This window comes from Eimeria necatrix, genomic scaffold (genome assembly GCF_000499385.1).
Source record: "Eimeria necatrix Houghton genomic scaffold, Enh_scaff28, whole genome shotgun sequence".
In the NCBI taxonomy this organism is placed as follows: domain Eukaryota; phylum Apicomplexa; class Conoidasida; order Eucoccidiorida; family Eimeriidae; genus Eimeria; species Eimeria necatrix.
In genome coordinates this window covers 1-19,859 of record NW_013653353.1, presented here as the reverse complement: position 1 = coordinate 19,859, position 19,859 = coordinate 1, and the positions used below count along the sequence as shown (strand labels likewise).

Below are 19,859 nucleotides of genomic sequence, written 5' to 3'. Positions count from 1 at the left end.
ATCTCTCGCAGCGTCAACTGATTGGCTTACTCGATGTCACAGCGAGCGTGGGGCCAGAAGACGTGTCGAAACTTTTTGCTTCTCGTGGCTTCCCCTCTCAGCATTGTAGGAGGGACTCCCAATGTCAATTTAGCTTTCAGATGCTGCCCTAGTTCGGGGAATCCGCTGCGTCGCTGCGTCCGCAGCTCACCCTAAATTTTGGCTCCCTGCCCAGGTCATATCTGCTGGAGTTGCTTCGGCCCCTTTATTTGTTTACATTTCTTTTTCTAGAGCTGCTGATTCAGTTAAAGGGCTGGCTGGGAACATGCAGAGCTTGCGGACAGGGGCGGCTCTCTGGTCCGTTGGTGCTGCCTTGTTCTATCTTTTTCAGTGTGCAAATTCAGTGTTAGGTTCCTCCGAAAGCAAAGCTGTCGGTTCTGCCTCTGCGTCCAACGGTCCTTCTTTGCGGGAACTGAATCGAGATCCGCTGCAGGTAAGTTTGGCAGGTTGGAAATAAGCCTTAGGCGACTCATCTGTGGAGAAAGAAACCGTGTTGTTGGTAGGTTCACAAGTTTATGGCCTAGCCTTAGCATCGTCGGCTGTGAATGCTCGTAAAGCGCCTGTGATTGGTGCACAGGGGGATTCACTACCAGATTCCATTGGTGGTAGCGGTCTAGAGTTTCTCGCCACCACAGACAGAAGCCAGGAAATCACTCGTCACAGGACGGAAACGTCTGAGGAGCTAAAAAGTGTATCAGAATCACTATTACAGGAAGATGAAATTACCAGTTCAACACCAGAAGCACTCATCTGGTCGTGGAACCCCCTGAAGGCGGGTGATCGTACGGAGGCTGAAGACCTTGAGCACAAGGGGGTGCCTAGTGACTATACAGAGATCCCAATTTTAGACAAAGCTGCAGAGCAGCAGTCCAATCCTTCAACGACTACTCAGGGCAGCGTAGAAGTAAGCAGTGACACCTCACAGGCTCCAGAGGCGGACGAAGATCGGGGTAGTAAGGATGCAGAAAGCAACCGCTTGATCACCCAAGTTTCCCTTTTAGCAGAAGACACCAGTACCAAGTCTAAAGGCGCCGGAGGCTATTCGCTTAAGTTTCAGCAGATCGTCAAAGAAGGCAGGAGGAAGCCGAGGTCACCGGCTGTTTTACGCAGTGACGGACAGGAAGGCGAGGTTCACTCGCCATCGAGCGAGGGTGAGGACGGCAATGATGCCAGCACCAGAACACCCCAGTCACTTGTTTCAGACGATAGTGGCCACGATCGTGAGACTAAGGGGGAGACTGATGATAGTGCGCTAGCTGAAGAAAGGCTTGACATTGACGGTGGTGATGGCATCGAGAGCACAAACCCAGAGTCACCTGCCACAGGTAGGTATACGAGCCGGTTCGGCTCCTGTAGTTAGTTGATTTGGGTTTGCCTCCACTGTTGTTGGTGGCCGTCTGGCAGTGGCCACAAGCTTAGGGTGGGCAAGTTATGACGGATAAACTTCTTGGATCGATAGGAACACGTTTAGAAGGCTTTTTAGTAGAACTCATTATAGTTTTGGGAGAGAGATGGACGAACGAATTCCAGCGTGGACTGTCCAATGCAGGGAATAACAATGAAGGATCAGGAGGAGGCTCGGCACAGCCCGAACCTTCCAGCTCTCCGAAAGTTGGCCAGAAGTCGGAGGCCACCAGCGGCTTTTCAGAGGAGCCGCAAGAAAGTTACCAGGGAAAAGAAGGGCACCGGTCGTTACCCGTTGTTGGTTCTGGAGAGAGTTCTGGGAATTCACAATCTTATTCTGAGCAGTCAAGCGGAGCAGCTCCAACGAAAACAAGTTGCAAAGTCGCGGTGGGAGGGGTCATTGTTGATGCGTCCTACGTGGATTCCGCGTGCACAGGGCAAATAAATTTGATGTACAAAACGAAACAGAGCAAGTTCTTGGAGCGGCGGATGCTTCTGACTAACACGACTGGGAAGCGATTGACTGTGGTGATGAAAACTGTCAATGCACGACTCACTTCCCCGGCCTCACAAGCTTGGGCCTACTCTCATCTGCAGGTGGGGCCGGCTTCGTTTCTCCAGGGGGTATCAGAGGGGGAGACGAGCGAAACAGCAAAAGAATACGTCCACCAGATACTCAAGCAGATGCGTAGACAACGTCGGAAGCGGCCGGATGACCCACGTGAGTACTAAGGCATCGAGGATAGTGCGTGACTTTTGCAGCAGCACCGAGGAGCTTCCGGAGGGAGAGACCGTCTCGTTTTACATATTTTAGATGGATGCTTAGTTGAGTAGATGTGCTTGTCTAGACGCAGTCAGAGTCGTGCTCCCAAAGTTTTGGGTTTCCTCTTATGTAGAGTGCACTATGGTTGCTGCAGCTACTTAAACTAGATGGAGAGATCCGCCCCCTTCACATGTTTAGGGGGCCGTGCGCAATTCAAGTATTTTCCCGTCTTTCTACTGCTGTTGTTTTTTTTGCTTGGGACTGCAGTTGACTTGGTAGTTAGCTTCGCCAGTCCGTTTGATAATCCAGGAGCAGCTGCTGGAGCGGTGAGCTTCATGCAGACAGAAGCGGGCGCTGCACGCATCACACAGACATGCCAAGAGCTTTTGGCCGTGGTGGAGGACTCTCAGAGCTACAGCTGCGAAATTCTCGATGCTGTGGACATGGTCATCCTGCAGTTCCCACCAAACGCAGGTATCATAGGACGCACATAGCATTAGCTAGTCGTCACAGTGGTGAAAGCAGCTTGGTGGTTCTCCCCCAAGAGAGCAACGAAAGGGGACAAAGCGTTTTGGCTCGACACATCTGTTGGCGGAGTCTCCGTTAAGTCTGTTGTTTGTCCAAGTGCTACCACTTTCATCTTGTATTCAGATATTTCTGCTGATGGAGCGGTGTACAAGCTGCTATCGAAGCTGTTGGTCCTTGAGGGGAAGAGCATTCTTTTTTGGGAGCTTTCCAAGCCTGTGAGACTGTGCATCAGAAAGTGAAGGCTCTGCGCTGCACTCTTAAGGCAACCTCCTGACAGCTGCAGTATTGGGAAGAAAGAGGAGCAGGTGGCATGGCTTGGAAATAGGGGAACCAGCCTATTTGCCAAGAACCCAGAGACGTATAAGTATAGTGGTTTGCGAATTTTTGTTGCGTGTGCCTGCAGACTTCGCTGCAAATGGTACCCGTTAATGAGGCCCTTCCTGAACCTCTGCCACAGCTTTTCGAGAAGCCTGCTTTCGTTCAGGCCAGAGCAGAGCTTAAGGAACGGTGTTCAGCAAAGGTGACTGCACAGACGCACCTCCTGAGTGGTATGCCGCCCTACTTTTTCGCTGACCAAAGAGAGAAAGGAGAGGCCAGCGGAGGAGCTATAAGAGCAGAACCTACAGAAACTAGCTCATCTTTCAGTGCGGGTTCTGTGACAGCGCAGCGATGATGATGTGATGATGCAGCTGGCTGGGATGATGGGATGTTCAGCTGAACGGTCTTCGTTCATGCATCTACGCATGCTCGTCTTAATGAGCATGCGTAGGAGCTGCATCGTTTACGAGTGAGCTCATCGCCTGTATTTTTGCGCATATTGTATTTCCAGATGATTCGCCTGTTTCTTCGCGGATTCCGACCGACCCTGACTTGGAGAAGCGCCTTTGGGGCATGTACGCTGCAAGGTGCGTACACGCATGGATGCACGGAGAAAAGGGCCACAAAGATGTAGTGGTGAGTCATTTTGCTCCTCTCTTTTCGTCATTCTTCGTCACTGAAAGACTTTGGAATCGCATGTGGCTTTGCACCCAGCGTGTACTTCGTGCTCCGTATTCTGCACCTTCACTGCAAAGACATTTTTTGAAGGAGTCAGTGTGGCTTGCTTCGGCTTCGCAGTTATGTGCGCCATGCTGGTATTTTGGTCAGGCTTGATCGCCAGTAACAGAGCTCCAATATGCGTGGCGGTGTCGCTCTATTTATGGGCTTTGCAGGTGGCAGTTGTTGACTCTGGAGTTGCGAAGCATTACGACATTGATTCCAATGTGTGGAAAAACCTGGAGGAATCTGATGATGGCAAAGATGACGACGGTGAGACATAACTGTGCTGTTTATTCATATACGATGTCGTTTCCTGTGCCTGCTGCACCGGAGGCGGGCAAGTATTTTGGCGGCGGACTGTAGAGGGTAAGGTTTTGGGTTGCTGGTTGTGCTGCTGGTTCTTCAGGCAATGGATTAGTTGACGATATTGAGGGGTGGAACTTCGCCGAAAACACCAACGTTATCGCTGACTTGAATGGCCATGGCACACACGTCGCAGGTGAGTGCGCTTGTGCACCAAGAGATCATTGGGTTGATGCCTCTCTCCTTGTCAGTTATAATTCGAGGTGTTGCGCCCTTGAATGACCCGAGCAGCATTGTGATTACTTTTACCGCAGCTACCCTAGTTGCGGCACGCGGTGATTTGGAACTAAGGTTTTTATTGCATGTATGGATTATACAGGCACCATTGGAGGGGTCGCAAATGGAAGGGACGTGGTGGGCTGTGCTCCGCTGGTGTCATTGATGAAGGTTCAGCAGTTCGGGTCAAGTGGAAGGGTAGGCAAGACCTTCAGCACTTGTTATAATTTTCCGATTTGGCGCTTTTGCTTTCCGTTTTATTCCCAGAGGTCGAGACGACGCTGTGTGACTAGGGTTGTGTTCTCATGCAGGGGTCAGTGAGTGATGCCGTGAGAGGAATGGCTTATGCAATGCTGAAAGGCGTGCACGTCATCAATAACAGTTGGGGTTCCACAGAATCCACATATTCGCTTCAGCTGGTTATCGAACGTTCCCGTCACATGCGGGAGGGGCTGGGGATACTCATAGTGAACGCCGCGGGAAACAGCAGCACGAATAATGACATAGAGCCTTTCTATCCAGCTGCTTATGATTATCAGAACACAATCTCGTGAGTTACTTTGCTCCAGGAGCAGCTTTGTTAGCTGCTTTGTCACCGTCAGCAGCAAGGGGACACTCAGAAGCTAACCATTCCAAGGCCTTCGTCCTTCTGAGGTCACATTTTTTCATGGATTTTTGCGTCTTCTTGTAACCCATTCGTTTGCAGAGTAGGCGCGTATGATGCTGATGGACAGCTCGCGTCCTTCAGTAATTACGGGGAGGCGTCGGTGTCGTTGCTGGCTCCGGGAGATAGGATCTACTCGACTTACCTTGACAACGGCTTCACGTTTCTTTCAGGGACGTCCATGGCAACGCCTCATGTTTCAGGTGTGTCATTTCTGCGCATCTTGATTATCGAGTTTGTTTTGAGGCCAAGCTCTGAGGAGAGTCCCGTCCAGTGCTGATGCCCCTAGACGAGTGGATGCTGTGTGTGGGTCAGTGTGTGGTGGGTCTTCAATATTGAAGAACACACGCCGCTGCACGTGCATTGGGCTAGCAGAATACAGCTTTGTAGGGGGGATGCGGCTTAGCTTGCTCGAATGTGTATGTGTGGATTTCCAGGTATTGCAGCGTTGGTTTTTGGGGTGTTTATGAAGGCGAATTCGGAAGTTACTGCAGCTGAAGTGAAAGATATCATTCATGCCACGCTGCTGGACCTACCAGCGGCAAAGGGTGTCACGCAATGGGGGGGAGCACCCGACGCAATGTCTGCAGTTCTGGTACGTAGACAGAATAGCCCTCGGTAAAGCTTAAACTCTTAACATCTAAAATCGTATGTAAATTTCTTCAGCTTCAGCGTAGTGCCTAGTTATACCTGCTGTAGAGCACAGCACTGCCAACTGGATTTTCAGTGGAGCAATGATTGCGCTTTAATTTTACTTGCGCTTTAATTTGACACTCCTTGAATGCAATAGAACGGTATCTGCCGTTGCGTTTCTTCTGCAGTAGCACGTAGTACACATGATATAGAGATGGAGGAAGGACCAATCATTTTCGGGCTTATCATACTTTAGCTAGCATTGTGTACGGAAGACAGCACATGGCTGTCCTGTGTAGCGTTGGTTGCGACGGCGATTTTATCGCTTCAAGGTCATGAATCGTCCTTGATGCTAAGGTCGAGGTAACGAATGGGCATTGCGCTGCCTGTTCTGCAGATGGCGCGCATGGGAGGCATGTGGTTCCAGATGAAATGCACGGACATGATTGTCGATCTTCAGCCAGAGGAAGTCTATGCATCCACAATATACATCCGCGGTTACGCAGAGGGCATATACACGTGAGTCGGCAGCCGAAGTGAGGCGCGTAAATTCGCATTTGGCTGCGTTGTTGGTTTCACGTTTACAGTTGCTTTCTGCACCACGTTGTTGGCATTAAAAGGGATAACTGATGTGCGTGCAAGCGGTAACGACTCATTGAAAGTAATATGAAAAGTGAATGGGGTGTGAATTGTCGTGCAAAATAGGGCGGAGATCCAAGTAGAAGTCTACGACGAGGAGGCCAACATGTTGGGATCAGCACAGATTCCAGTCCGTCTAAACAGCAGTAGCAACCCAGCGACAAATTCGCCGTCCGATGAAACTGCAGCGTCTGCATTCAGCAGCCACGTTAGTGAAAAGGATCAGGGAACCCCTCTATGTGATGTACAGATGAAGTACACGGGCACTCTTGAAGGTACGTTGTATACATCAGCACTGCCACTTGACTGTGCTTTTTGCTGGTTTCCAATTCTCTCATAGCAGCAAATAAACGGCGAATGGAATCCGGCACATGTTTGCCCGCGTGTAAACTCACGTCCAATATTTTTTCTGCTCATGCGGACTTCCTTAGATGGCGACGGCTGGTCTGAAGGGGAAATAGCAGCTCTAACACTTGGTTGCCTGGCGATTGTCGCTGGAGCAGCTTGCATCATCTTTTACTTTCGCTAGTAAGCATTTTGCTCTTTCCTACCCTATGGCGACCGCTGCATAGACTTCATCTGATTTTCAGCTTAAGAGTTGTAGCCTTATGTAACATGTTGTGTGTGGAGCTCATTTCGCTCTTACAGTTTCGTTTCTTTTGCGCAGCACGACGCTGCGTAGAGTTCCAAGAGCTCAGTTGCTAGCAGAGAAACAATAGGGGCTTCACGTGCTTGCTGATTGTCTGCAGCAAAGCTAAGCAGCCCGGTGAGGGACCCAGCAGGCCGAAAGCAGTTGACAGGAAGGAATTTGGAGAGCCTGACGCAATGACTGCCTTGCTGCAAGACGATTGAAGGCTCCTCAGTCATGGGATAGAATGGTGGCCCCATCGTTTTTGCTCCAGGGAGAACCTGAGGAGTCACTGAGCCGTTTTATCGATCTGGGTATGAGTGTATGTTTTTTTCTAACAACTCTTCAACGAATTTCTCTACGGCAACGTTCATGCTGTTGCCCGTTTTTACCACATTCAGCAGAATCTGTGAAGGGGGGACGGTGGATTAGTTGTCTTCCTTCTTTTGGCTTCTCATCCAGTCTTGGTTGCACTTCGTCGAAGTGTGGCGCGAGGCGGCGCAGTATGATTTGACTGCTCGGTGTGCGTAGTACGCCACCGTTTTTGGCAGAGAGCGGGCCAAGGAGTCCACGTGCTCTCTTTTGCAATTCATCTTCTTTCATGGGATTTATATGTTTTGTGGGAATTTGTGTACATATTTCTCACATTAAACATATAGGCGTTTGTTCACCGTACGCTGTTCTGTGCCCGTCTTGGCTAATATGGACAGCCGAAAAAACTTTACTTAGGCAGAATTCGGGCTCTTGTATGTGTACCTTTGTTCTTCGTCTCGTCGACGCATCGCTGATTAAGCCGAATTATGCAGACTTTTAAACGCTCAGTAACAAAAGGCAAAGAACAGTTAGTTTCAAAGGCAGCATATTCAGCATTTTCTGTAGACAGGCGACGCGTATATATGCCTGAGACCGCGGTGGTTTGCTTTAGGCACGGATAGTCTGAGCAGCAACGGAAACTCGCAATTCAGTTTTAGCCCCACATCAGATGTAAAACTTATGTATAGGGGATTTTCCGGAGTGTAGTTTCGCATTCTGTTAACTCTGATGTGTTCGCCCGGATCGAAAAAGATACGGCCATGGGATATTCTGTCTACGCGTAATCGTATTATCTCAAATATTCTCCCCACCACTTGAAAAGTTATCGTGCCTTCATTTAAATCCATTAGCTACGCTGTTTGGAGAGTGGCGATAGGCTTTTCAAGAATCTACACAGCACTACCACTTTTGTTCGTGTTCGGTGCAGTTAAGTGTGCGGAGCACCGGGCTGTAGAATGCCTCTATAGAATATGGTGCTGTGCAGGACAGGACAGATCTGAAGGATTGCGCCCCCACATTGGAGATTTTAGTTGCTATTTCATTAATAACCATCTGCGAGGCAACATAGATCCGTCCAATGCTAACAAAATGCACAAACGCTGATGCATGGAATGTACTTGAAAGTGGTGAAGCGAGCACTCTGGTCTTGACAGTGGTGCTCCTGCTGGGTTCCCTGTATATGGTTTTGCGGCTATAGATTAAAGCATCAGGAGGAGCAAGGCAACACTATATTAAGCAGAGCACAAGGAAGAAAAAAAGCATTGCTTTCACACAAACACAGGCAAGGGGGGTTTGTTAGGTCACGGTTAACCTCGCTATGAGGAAGAACAGGTGACACATTTGCGTGGCACTCCCAAATAATCCCTTAGCACCGTTTCGCGGGACATGCCTGTGCTGAAGATAAAATTCGCGGCGTTCGTCCTAAGAATGAGTCGGAGGGGGTTCTACGACATCGCCGGAGACCAGGCCGAGCGCTCTGCAACACGCGCGCGCGCGGGCGCCTACAACAAGCCACAAGAGCCACTTGCTCCTGAAATATTTTGTGCTTAGCACTGTGTCATTAAGAAGACCTGCTTTAAGCCTCTAACACTCTTTTTTACGGGACAGTACTTGCTCCGTCGTCCCTACCATTGTCTGAAAGCTGTCAAAATACTGCGACCGCACCTCAGAGACACAGACACAAATTCAAGACCCATTAGGTGTACAGTGTACGTAAGAGGATATTAAGTCACACTGCATTGGCTCTAACCGTTAAATTCACTGCAGTGCTGGACATGAAATCTCCACAAAGCGCTCCAGGAGGTACAGTACGGACCAATGTCCGTTACATCGGGGTCACTAGGCCCGGAAGTGCCCACAAAGGCTCTGAATATTCATTTAGTTACTGAGAGAGCAGCAGAAGCAGCGTTAGCGAGTTCCAGCTGGCGTACCTGAGGTGAACGGCGTCAGCACACAGGCAGGCATTGGCGCCCAAAATAGAGAGCATCGTTTTCCTATCCCCTGGCTGAGACCCATTACAGATCTGATGCACCTCCACGCAAATAACAGAAACTTCTTTAACATCAACTTTGCACGTTGGTTAATTGCTACGGATTCCTATGAACATGTGGCGAGGGCCTACTGCAGTGCGACGTCTAGGCATGGTTCCCGCAGACGACATACGTCTGTGCCCACCAAACAAGCAGGATAGCACCTAGATTTATGCTGGCTTATTGTTTCTGACGCCATTTGCTGTTCCTCAACTATGTTATGGCGAAATTTGGTGCCAACGACACTACAGCGGTAACAATGCTCGCTGCGTGCGAATGGCGGAGGTCGAATACGCACACAGTCTGTAAACTCCTGCTAATCCTTTCTCTGCGGGGTCAAATAAGTAAAATTTTCTTGCTAATAGAGGATGATTTCGGAGAGTTTAGCTTGAAATGCTCACTAATGCCCGGCAGGACTGGAGGTTGGCGGAGTCTGAAGGATCGAGCATGCAGGAGGAGCGGACGCTCCCAAGGCGCTGCTCGAAGTGCCAATAGCGCGTTTAATGCCTCATTAGGATTAAAAAATGGAGGCAAGTTCAAAAGTATCTGCTAAACAATGTCAAACATTTTCTAAGGGGAAGGAGAAAAATCGTTCGCCTTCCCCAAGTCGTTGTCGGTAAACGATGCAGCTGGCAGCTCACCCCAACGTTCGAACACGGAGTCACGCGTGGCTCTAGAACCACATTTCCTACTTAGTTTTCATAGAAAAACAGCGGTTAATGCGCGCTTTGGCCATAGCATTGCAGCAGCAGCGTCGACGTAACGGAGTTCTGGGGAGCCTAGGGAGCCAGATTTTGCGACCAGTAGCTGCACCCACAGCAGCAGCTTGTGGTGGCGGCTAGAGCAGCTTACGGCTCCCCTGTGTTTTCCAGGCCTTTCTGCGGTTCGTGCCAGGTTGCTGCGGCGCTGCGTTTTGCTGGTAAGTTTTGCGTGCTGCTGGCAGCTGAGGCTGGCCCCTTAGACGGGCCCCTCGTTAGCGTGATCGCGAGCTCCTTGCGAGTCTTGCCTTCACGTCTATCTGTGCTGCCTGCTGCCCCCCTTTAGCGCCTCCGCCGCATTTTGCTTCTGCTTTCCCGTGGACCCGATGTCGTCATCACCTTCGCCTCCGGCGCCTCTGTCGGAGACTGTGGGCGCCGCTGCAGCCCCTGAAAAGCTCCCAGGCGAAGGCCCTGTGGATTCCTACGCGGTCAGTCCAAGCCTAGAAATCGACGAGGCAGTGTATCCCCAGCAGCCGCAGCAGCAGCAGCAGCAGCCGCAGGAAAATGAGACGCGGACGGAGGGGGCCGGCGGTACCGAGAAAACCCGGAAGACGCACCGCAGAAGAGAAGAAGAAAAGCCCACGAGAAGGAACACAAAAACGCAAGGCCGGGAGAGGGGGCGGCGGCGGTCAAGAACTTACCGGCGGCGGCTGAGAGTGGCAGAGGAGAAGACGAGGCTGGCGAAGCTGCGGCGGTCAATGAAGAGCATGATGAAGCAGCCGGACGCGGCGTTTCAGTTCAGCCTGAGTGCAGCACTTGTGTTTCTTTTGTTTTCTTTGGCGGTGCGCTCGCTGCTGAGGACCGACGCGGACTTGGACTCCGAGCTGGTGCTGCGGCCTCTCCTCGAAGACGAAGACCTTCTCCAGCCCTCCCCAGCCGCCTCTTCGTTGCCGCCGCCGCCCCCCCCGCCCCCCGCGCCGCCCCCAGTGCCCAAGCTGGCGCTGCGCGTGGGGCTGGGCGAGGCGGAGGTCAACGCGCTGCACAAGGAGCTCCGAAACGCAGTTCGCCAGCTGCGCCGCACTTGGCACAAGTGCCTCAGCGACTCCAAAGAGGACTTCGCCGACGCTTTCCTCCCCAGCGAGTTCCAAGAAGACCCCCTGGCGCCCTTCGTGGGGCTCGTTGAGGAAATCGAAAAGGAACGCAGGCCTCCTTTGCCCGTGGGCTTCGAGGACCTCGTGAAGCAGGCGGAGCCCGAGATTGTCGGGGCCGCCGCGATCTTCCACACTGACAACGAAAACGGCGGGGAGGACTGCAACAACTGCAGCAAACGAAACTCCGGCGCAGAGAGCAGCACCATGAGCTCCGGCGTGTACAGCAGCGCCACTCGGATCTCCGTCGCGGACATCAGCAAAGGAAGCTCCGAACCCGGCAGCAGCAAAACGAGCTCCGGCACTGACAGTGCCTCAAGGGCCTCAGACCCTGACAGCAGCAACAGAAACTCGGGTACCTACAGCAACAAAGCAACCTCAGACCCCGACAGCAGCACAAGGACCTCAGATGCCTCCAGCAGCGCTAGAGTCTCAGACGCCGACAGCACCGCAAGGACCTCTGACGCTGACAGCGCAAGAAGCTCAGGGACTTACAGCAGCCCAAGAAGCCCAGACACTGACAGCGGCATACGGAGCCTAGGGGATTACAGCAGCGTGAAACCCTCAGTTGCTGATAGCACCAAAAGGAGCTTCGCCGCAGACCTGATGCAAGACCATACAGAGGAACCCCTCAACCCGAAGGGGAAAAGGGAAAGAATTCGTGTCAAAAAGGTTCAAGAGGACGAAGATGAGAGCGAGACTGAGGCAGGCTCGGACAGCGAGACTGATGAAGTCGAAGAGACACAAGAAGGAGATCCGGCACACCCAGTTCAAATTGGGTTGGAGGAAGCAAGCGCGTTCGCAGAAGCTACAGCAGGGGCTGACCTGCTGCAGCACGTGCAGCAGGGAGAGCTCGGGCAACATGAGGCGCCGTTGAGCATAAAGGCCGCCGCTGCCCTGCGGGCTGCTGAGGCGATGATAGAGGCGAGAAAGGAGTATGTGGGTCGGCTGCTGCTGACTCTAGAGGTACTTAAAGCGGCAGAAGTCCGCGTGGAGACGCTGGCAAGAGTGCGCCTCTTCGCACGCTCCAAGTCCTTGCCTTCGCCCCCGTTCTACTACTGCGGGCGGCCGCTGCCCACGCCTGAGGGCTACAGAAAGAAACGGAAGTACAGCTACGTTTCTTTCGACTTCTTTCTGCACAACCTCCCTCCCCATCTGGTGCCAGAGAACCTTGAAGGTAAAAACGAGGAGCCCGTGGTTCCCCGCGATGTTGTCACTTTCCTGACTGGTGCGGTTACCGTAGCGGATGCGCACTTGAGAAACAGCAAGGCTGTCAGCAGGTCGTTTGGCGGTTTTCTGACGGCTGTGGAGCCGACGCAAGCGGAAGCAGCAGCAGTAGCTCCACCAGACGCGTCAGAAAGGGTGAAAGCAGCAACAGAAGCAACGGCGGCGGCTGTTGAAATGCAGCAGGAAAGCCCAGAGATGGCGTTGCCACTGCCCCCGGCTCTGGGCTCCGTGTTCCCCATGCATTTGTTTCGCAAAGTTGTTGAGGAAATGCAGCAAAGGCGAGATGCGGCCAGTGTGGACACAAAACAAGTAGAGGAGTGGGGCAGGAATTTCCACACTGCGCACATCTGCTCAGAGCTCGCGGGGTTTCTCGAGAAACAGAGGGCCACCACTCGTGATTTGCGCAAAAGAAAGGAAGCCATCATACGTCAGTGGGCGAAGCTGCAAACGGACAAGCCAGCCCCTAACCACCCCTTCATCTTGGCGCTTTACCTGCTCTAGAGGGCAAAATAGCACATTTTCGTGCTGCACTCCTGCTGCAGTGCCTTTTGTTTTTCTTCACTAGAGGCTCCAGGCTAATGGCGCTGCGGCTACCAACGCGTCGGACGAGGCAACGGTTCAGAGGCTTAGCTGCGCTGCAGCCACGGTGCTGCTCCTGGTGGGCCGCAACAGCCAACAACTGGGAAATGTGCAGGGCATGCAGCTGGAGGTGGAGCTCACCAGAATGTGCATTTTTTACAAACTCGCACCTAGAAGGCGCAGGCGCAGAGGCTTGGGGGAGTTCTAACGGGTCCGTTACTGACCCTACACAGCGGTTTCAAGCTAACTAGTCAGGGGCTGATCAGCCTTTCGATGCTGTAATAGGTAAAGGATAATATGGGTCGTTGACGGCCTCGTCCTGTCCATCTGTACCTTTTGCTAAGGCTTGTTTTTTCCTGAATTGTAAATAGACTTGGATCCAAAAAGCTGATAAATAGCGATACTTCAGATCAAGCGAAGTAGGAAAGAGTCTATCTACCCTACGCAAATATGCCGCTATCTTTGTAGCCAGCATCTGGGAAAGTTGATGGAAAGGACACCACCTTCTGGTCTACAGCTTAAGTGTAAGTCCGTATATCTAAGTTCGTAATTCACTACCTCGCTAATAATGATTCTACCAGCAAGCCTGCTAAAAGTGAGCTCCTGCGTGACACAAGGCGTCTGTTAATTTGCGCTTGGATGCACCTCTACGTCCTTCAAGAACTGCCAAAGACTTAAAAGAACAAACGAAAGTATGTCTGTGCATGCAAATGCAAGCTTGCACACATATACACATGCGCCATACTTGAATGCTAAGCCCTTAACGGCCAATAGCACTGGCGAAAAAATCAACTCAACCCCCGCCATCGCCACCCCGAAACATGTGGTGTCTATGTATCTGGCCAGAGCTCGACTTCGGCAAGAGCCCCTCAACTTTTCGCCGAACTCTTGCGGCCAGTTTCTCGTCATTAACAGGACTTACGACATCATCTACGAACGCCTGCAACAACCACCAAAAAACAGATGTCACTGCATGTAGGCGCATATAAATATATATATATATATATATATGAATACACATATCGGGCGTGGGTGCAAGTATGCCCGCAAATCTGGACAAGTGAAATTATGTTTTCGCATGCAGCTGTGGGCGCACCTACAAATGCATTGCACGCATACCCATCCACGAACTCATGGAGGCACGTTCACATCATAGCCTGGCTGAAAGTGGAATTAGCTATGTCTTCTACAAGGATGCGTCTGCCACCGGCGTCAGCAAAATATCACCTTGCACCCAAATGCAACTCAGCATGGATTTTTTCATTTCGAATGCACAAAAGGCTCATGAACGAAGTCTACAGATGCCCGAATGGTCGCGTATTCCCCGTATTTGTACTGCCCATTGATGTCCACACAACACCGCCTTTGCGGGTAACTACACCGAAGCCTCCTTGGATTGAGCTCTATTGTCTTCAGCAATATGTTAACATGCAAATGCGCAAAGGTGAGCAGTCACCCAAGCGAAGGAATTTGTAACTCAGGTTCTCCATTAACTCGCACTTGAGTTCGTGTGCATGTACTGAGTTAGACTGCATGCAGCTGATTTACAATGCATGCAGCTAGGCGATAAACCGTGAAGTCTGAAAGCCAGAATCCTTGAGTCTGCCTTACCAGCATCAAAAGCCTCTTGGCTTTATCTATAGGAAGTCCGCGGCTCATCATATAGAAGAGCGGCTCCGTGTCAAAGTCCCGTATGGCAGCTCCATGCGTGGCCTGCGAGCACCAAAGCACGAGACCTAACCTCTGAAAGATAAGTGCTAACTCCTAGGGCCCTAGGGTTTAGGGTTAAGGCAAGCCAAGCCCTCACATCACAGCAACCAAGGGCCTGCACGCTAGAACACGACCTAAGCACCGAAGCCCCAAAGCCCAATTCAATTTTCCTAACTTGAGCAACTCATGCATTAATCCACAGAAAATAAACCTAAGATCTCGGCCTCAAGCCATCAGCTCTGTCCAAAAAACCAGCACTCTCGATCAGGCAAGAGCTTAGGAAGCCTCCACATTACCTTTTTGATATCCTCAGGAACAATTTCGAGAGTGGGCACTGCGACACATCTCGCGCCGTCCTCGAGCAAAATAACACGATTTAAGGACGAGGCACTCGCTCCTGTTCCCTGCCGTTCTATCCTTATGCGCCCCCGCCATATAGCCCGAGCTGCATGCAGCGAAGCGGAAGTGACCAGCTACGCAGTGAGCACTTTGCCTGTCTTCCTTGCAATCTACCTAACAAGCTAGCTGCCTAGCTCGCTACCTTCACGGCTAGTTACCACGTGCTGCCGCCGTGCGTGGCCTTCATTTGCGTCAAAACGTGGCTAGCTAGCTAGCTAGCTAGCTGTTAGCTAACTAGCTGGCTGCAAGCTAGGTGGCTAACAAATACTAATAGTTTCGGGGCGCTGCGGGTCTGCGTGTCTGACCTTTTCCTGCCACAAGGCTCTTGTGGACCTGATCTGTCTCTGCGTCCGGGGCAATGTGGTGCAGCATTTCAAATTTGGAATGGTCTTGGTCTTTGTTTAGCAACGAAATGCCCCGAGATACGTGTGACGAACCCTCAGAACCCTCCACCTGCATTCCGTAGCAAACAATCAAAGCACAGACACCCTAAGCCTTAGGCCGTGCGCGCTAAAGCCTGCCTACCAAGTCCTAGGCTAAGCGCTGTGCCACCCTATTTTAACTATTTAAGTAAAGCTACAGTTGCATGCATTCCTGCCCGCTGTTGCAGCTTCCCGCTGACCAGATCGCCGCTGCTGCCGCTGCTGCTGCTGCTGTGGCTTTGCCGGAGGCGTTTTGGCAGCTAGCTGCTGACTTGGTGGTGGGGCTGTTACCTGCAAAGCGAAGCGGCTGAGGGCTGCTCCCAGGTCGACAAAAGTGAGTTTGTACTTCGATCGAGGCTGGCAGCAGACAGAGAGGTTCTCAAAGTGTGCGCTGTCTTCATCAAGTTCCTGCAAACAAGTTGAACGGCATGCGCAATAGACGCAAATGGAATATACAAAGATTGAGCTATTAAATCCCTAGCTTTAAGTGCTGTTTTTTTTACTGTTTGAATGCGCGCGGCGAGGTAATCACGTGTACGCTACAAGCAGCTCAAAACAGTGGGAAGCCCGCAGCAGCAGCGGCAGCAGCAGCAGCAGCAGCAACACACGCCAGCTTAGCTGCAGTGGCAGACCAATACTCAAGCTAGCTGGCTGGATTTCCAGTCCGCAGGAAGAGCTGGCTACCTGGGAATAGACATGATGCAACTCTGCACCTTCTTCCAGGACCACTCTTGTGGCTGAGTTGACACAAGGCCCCCTGAACCCCTTTTGTGTCAGCTTCTGCTGCTGCTGCTGCTCCCGTTTGTGCTGCTTGAGCTGCTTCAGTTCCTGCTGCTCCGTCGGAGACAACAAAGAAGAGAGGCTGACTTGGGTTTGGTGTATTTGGCACTTTGCGTTGCGGCCTACGTGAATTACAAAACGAGGGTTTATCAGCGGAGTCGCAATTCTTGCATTATCGCTGCTGCTGCTGCTGCTGCTGCTTCCGCCTTCACCAATGCGATCTATCTCATCTGAGGTTGTTACATGAATGACTTGTAAAACAACGGGCTTCCTCTTGGAGCGCCCATCTGTGTTCCCTGTCTCTTTAACTGTCGCTGCATCTCCTTCACCTTCACCAGCCCCTGCTGCTCCTCCTAGTGCTGCTGCTGTTGCTGCCCTCTGGGAAGCCTCTTCCTGCTCATCAGCACTGCTGTCATCGCCAGCAGCAGCAGCTGCATTGGCAGGCTCTTCCTCCCAGTCAGTAACAATCAGCGCTGCTGCGTCATGCATCCCCGCAAGATTCAGTGCAGACATCTTTGCCATTCCAAAGTCCAACTTGCGATAGTCATAAATGGCAAAGTCATTGTCATACTTGCGGCTCGTCTTCCCCACCTGTGAGTACACCCCAAAAGCCACACGTCTATGTGCATGCATGCGCACATCTGCAAGCAATCTGTGCGAGTTTTTGTCCATTTTACATCCTTTAAAAGGCACCTACGCTCCCCACGTATAAACGTGAGCCCATATGCACATGAACTGTATATATATGTATATATATGTGCGTGTATATACACGTACACATACACATAATGCATACATGCATAATGCATATATATACACATTCGTACACATATGTAGCGCAAAAGCATGCAACAGCTGCAAGGAGCAAACGCGCGCGACCATTTGAGTGTACGTACAGGCAAGGAGCCACGAAACCTGTGTTTTGTGGCTCTTTGGGTGTATATACGCTCAAGTGAAATGAATGCATGCAGAAGCTTATAAGCACAAAGAAGCAGCAGCTCTCTGCAGACTCAACGCGCCTGTGGGCACTTGTGCAGTCCGCGGAAAGCCCCACCTGGCCTCTGTGGAAAGGCTGAGTGTTCTTCCGCCAGTAATTCGTATATTCAGGAATAAACCTCAGCTGCTGTTCGATCTCTGCCCTCACTGGTGCGTCTTGCAGATCGAAGAAGCTGCAGCAAACTGCAGGCAGCGGCTCCCCTTCCCCGTTCTCCCCGTCCTCTGGCTCTCCCGCAGCAGCAGCAGCTGCTGCTGCTGCGGCTTCTGCTGCTTCTGCCGCTGTTGCCGTCTCTGGGCAGCCGCAGGAGCTCTCTTTGTGCGCGCTGTGCTGCTGCTGCTTCTCGTGAGGGTTTTTCCGCTCCATGCCTTCCAGCTGGCTAGCTGCCACTCCCCCCACCTCTTCTTGGTCAGCTAGCTGGCTAGCTAAGACCCCCACGCCCCTGCTGAGGCTGGGATCGACGATCCCATCCCGCAGCACCAGCACTGCGTCTGCATGCGGCAGCACGTACTCCTCCAGGTGCTGCGGCAGCAACTCGCGGTGTACAGACACCCGAGAGTCAAAGCGAGTGAAGTACAGATGGCGGAGCTCAGAGCCTAAGCGCCAGCTCTCTAGCCGAGAGTGGGGAGTGGGCAATTCCAAACATGCATCCCTGCAGCAGCAGCAGCAGCAACAGCAGCAGCTACAGAGTCAGGCCTGCTGCAGCGGGCTCGGAAGGCGAGACCGGCATACCATGCACCAACGCTTCAAAGCGCAAAGACCGCAACAGCAGCAGAAGCAGCAGCAGGGGCTGCTGCTGCAGCCATGACTCACCATCCTGCTGCATTCATAAGTTTAAAAACATTATAAAACCTGTGGTTTATATTAGTTAGACTTCCAGGCAAGGGAAACGGTGGAGGAACTGCAACAAGACACAGACACGCCGGCAGCAGCGGCTCACCCACGGATGCGCCGGCGCTTGTGTGCAGCAGTACCAGCAGCACAGCGGCAGCACAACAGCAGCAGCAGCAGCACAAAAGGAGCAGCTTCTATGTTGCTGCAGCAGCACTGCAGCTCTTGGAAATTGGTATTTCGCCAGCCTCTAACTCAAAGCCTGCGTAGTTGAAAATCATGCTCACCTGCTTCTCTCAATGAGTCAGTGTTTGTTAGTTCTCCCGTGTCTGTTTGCTGCTGCATGCTTGCTGCTTCCTTGGCTTCCTGCTGTAGTCGCCAGTCCGTTTTGTACTGCCTGTGCTGCTGCTGCTGGTGGCGCTGCCGCAGCCAAGTTGCTGCTGCTGCTGCGCGGCCCTCCAGAGAGCGCACAGCCACGCCCAAAGTCTTCAGCCAGAAAGCCTGCAGCAGCGGAAAACAGAGAAAAACAAAAAGAAAGAATAAAAGTAAAAGATAAGCAGCAGAAGCTGCAGCAATAGGGCAGCAAATGCAAAACAAATCAGATTATCTCCCAGCCTTTGGCTGAGAGAATTAAACCTGGCAGCGCCACAGACACCCGCAGCTCAGAAAGCCATGAAAGGAAAAAACAGGAAAAGAAAAATAGACAAAAAGTGATTTAATGAAACAGAAATTGGGGAAGAAACAGCTAAATGAACGGAAAAGAAAGAGAGGTGCCAAGATAGCCGAGAGAGCAATGAAAAGAGACACAGAAAAAGGCAAAAGCGAAGTGAAAGGCAGCAGCGGCCTCAGGGGCCGCCGCAGCAGCAAAAGGTCGTAGCAGCAGCAAACGGCCGCAGCAGCAGACGCAGCAGCGCAGCAGGGAGTCTCAGGACGAGTCCCAAGGTGTAAATTAGGAAATGGAAAAGATAGAAAGAGGTAGGAAGAGGAGCTAGGCAAGCAACTGCAGCAGCAGCACCGCCTGCAGCGGAACGCGCAGAGCTGGTGGAAGCAGCGGGCAGCGCAGCAGCAGCAGCGAGGAGAAAACGAAGAAGCAGATAAGAGATAAACAGAAAGAAAGTCCTGCAGTCAGCGAGCAGCAAAGAGGGCAACGGGGAGGCCCTAAAGGAGGCAGAGAAGCAAAAACACAAAGAGGGAAAACGCAGCACTAGAGCCCTTGTGCTGCTGCCCTTCTTTTGCTACTTTGCCTGGAAGCCAGCGAGGTGTACAGACACCTCGAGTGGCTGCGCGCACAGGCCCTGCTGCTGGAGTGTACAGACACCGCCGCTGGGGTGTATGCGCAACTCATTTGGGGCGCATGCAGGAGAGAACTGGGGTGTCTGTACAGCTCGGCTGGGGTGTACGTAAACCTGAGCCCGGGGAAGCTCACGCACTTGTCTTTTTCGCTCCAAAGGGCTCACAAACTGCAACTTTAGTCGATTTCGCAAAGCAGAATGAGTTGTGTCGATATCCGGTTTCGACAAGTGGCTCAGCGACAGAGTCGAAATGGCGGTGGAGTTCTGCGGTGTACAGACACCGCAGCGAGCCGCAGCACTCGTTCGCAAACACCGCGTGCATGCAGACGCGCAGAAGTCAAGCAAAGAAAAATAAATTAAACAAATAAAAGTTCAAAAATAGAAGCAACAGTAAAGGCTTCCAACAGCCCTAAGACAGGAGCACCCGCTGTCAGACTTGCTGGCAACAGCAGCAGCAAGGAGGCTCTCCGCAGCAGCTGCAACGGCAGCGGCCGCAGCAGCCGAAGCACTAGCTGGGGCAAC

At 52.0% G+C, this 19,859-nt stretch overlaps 3 protein-coding genes across 3 annotated transcripts; 2 read left to right on the top strand and 1 right to left on the bottom strand.

The window, feature by feature from the left end:
• Positions 1 to 304: 304 nt before the first annotated feature.
• On the top strand, positions 305 to 7,139 carry ENH_00039320 (subtilisin-like protease TgSUB2, putative; the record flags this gene model as incomplete). The annotated part of the gene is made up of 17 exons (XM_013580567.1): positions 305 to 472; positions 617 to 1,364; positions 1,589 to 2,164; positions 2,474 to 2,680; positions 2,858 to 2,949; positions 3,138 to 3,378; positions 3,564 to 3,688; positions 3,946 to 4,042; positions 4,179 to 4,271; positions 4,455 to 4,549; positions 4,663 to 4,901; positions 5,058 to 5,218; positions 5,453 to 5,610; positions 6,046 to 6,167; positions 6,354 to 6,562; positions 6,719 to 6,815; positions 7,037 to 7,139. The coding sequence occupies 17 exons, from the start codon at positions 305 to 307 to the stop codon at positions 7,137 to 7,139; spliced, it is 3,531 nt and encodes a 1,176-aa protein (XP_013436021.1).
• A 3,202-nt stretch (positions 7,140 to 10,341) lies between these two features.
• ENH_00039310 (hypothetical protein, conserved) lies at positions 10,342 to 12,831 on the top strand (the record flags this gene model as incomplete). The annotated part of the gene is made up of 1 exon (XM_013580566.1): positions 10,342 to 12,831. One exon carries the CDS (start codon positions 10,342 to 10,344, stop codon positions 12,829 to 12,831), a length of 2,490 nt encoding a protein of 829 aa, XP_013436020.1.
• Positions 12,832 to 13,702: 871 nt separating this feature from the next.
• On the bottom strand, positions 13,703 to 18,546 carry ENH_00039300 (sufB/sufD domain-containing protein, putative; the record flags this gene model as incomplete). The annotated part of the gene is made up of 9 exons (XM_013580565.1): positions 13,703 to 13,849; positions 14,521 to 14,622; positions 14,916 to 15,064; positions 15,324 to 15,471; positions 15,732 to 15,848; positions 16,125 to 16,811; positions 17,275 to 17,866; positions 18,028 to 18,115; positions 18,333 to 18,546. Coding segments are annotated over 9 exons (2,244 nt in total), but the record flags the coding sequence as incomplete, so codon positions are not given.
• Between the last annotated feature and the right edge of the window lie 1,313 nt (positions 18,547 to 19,859).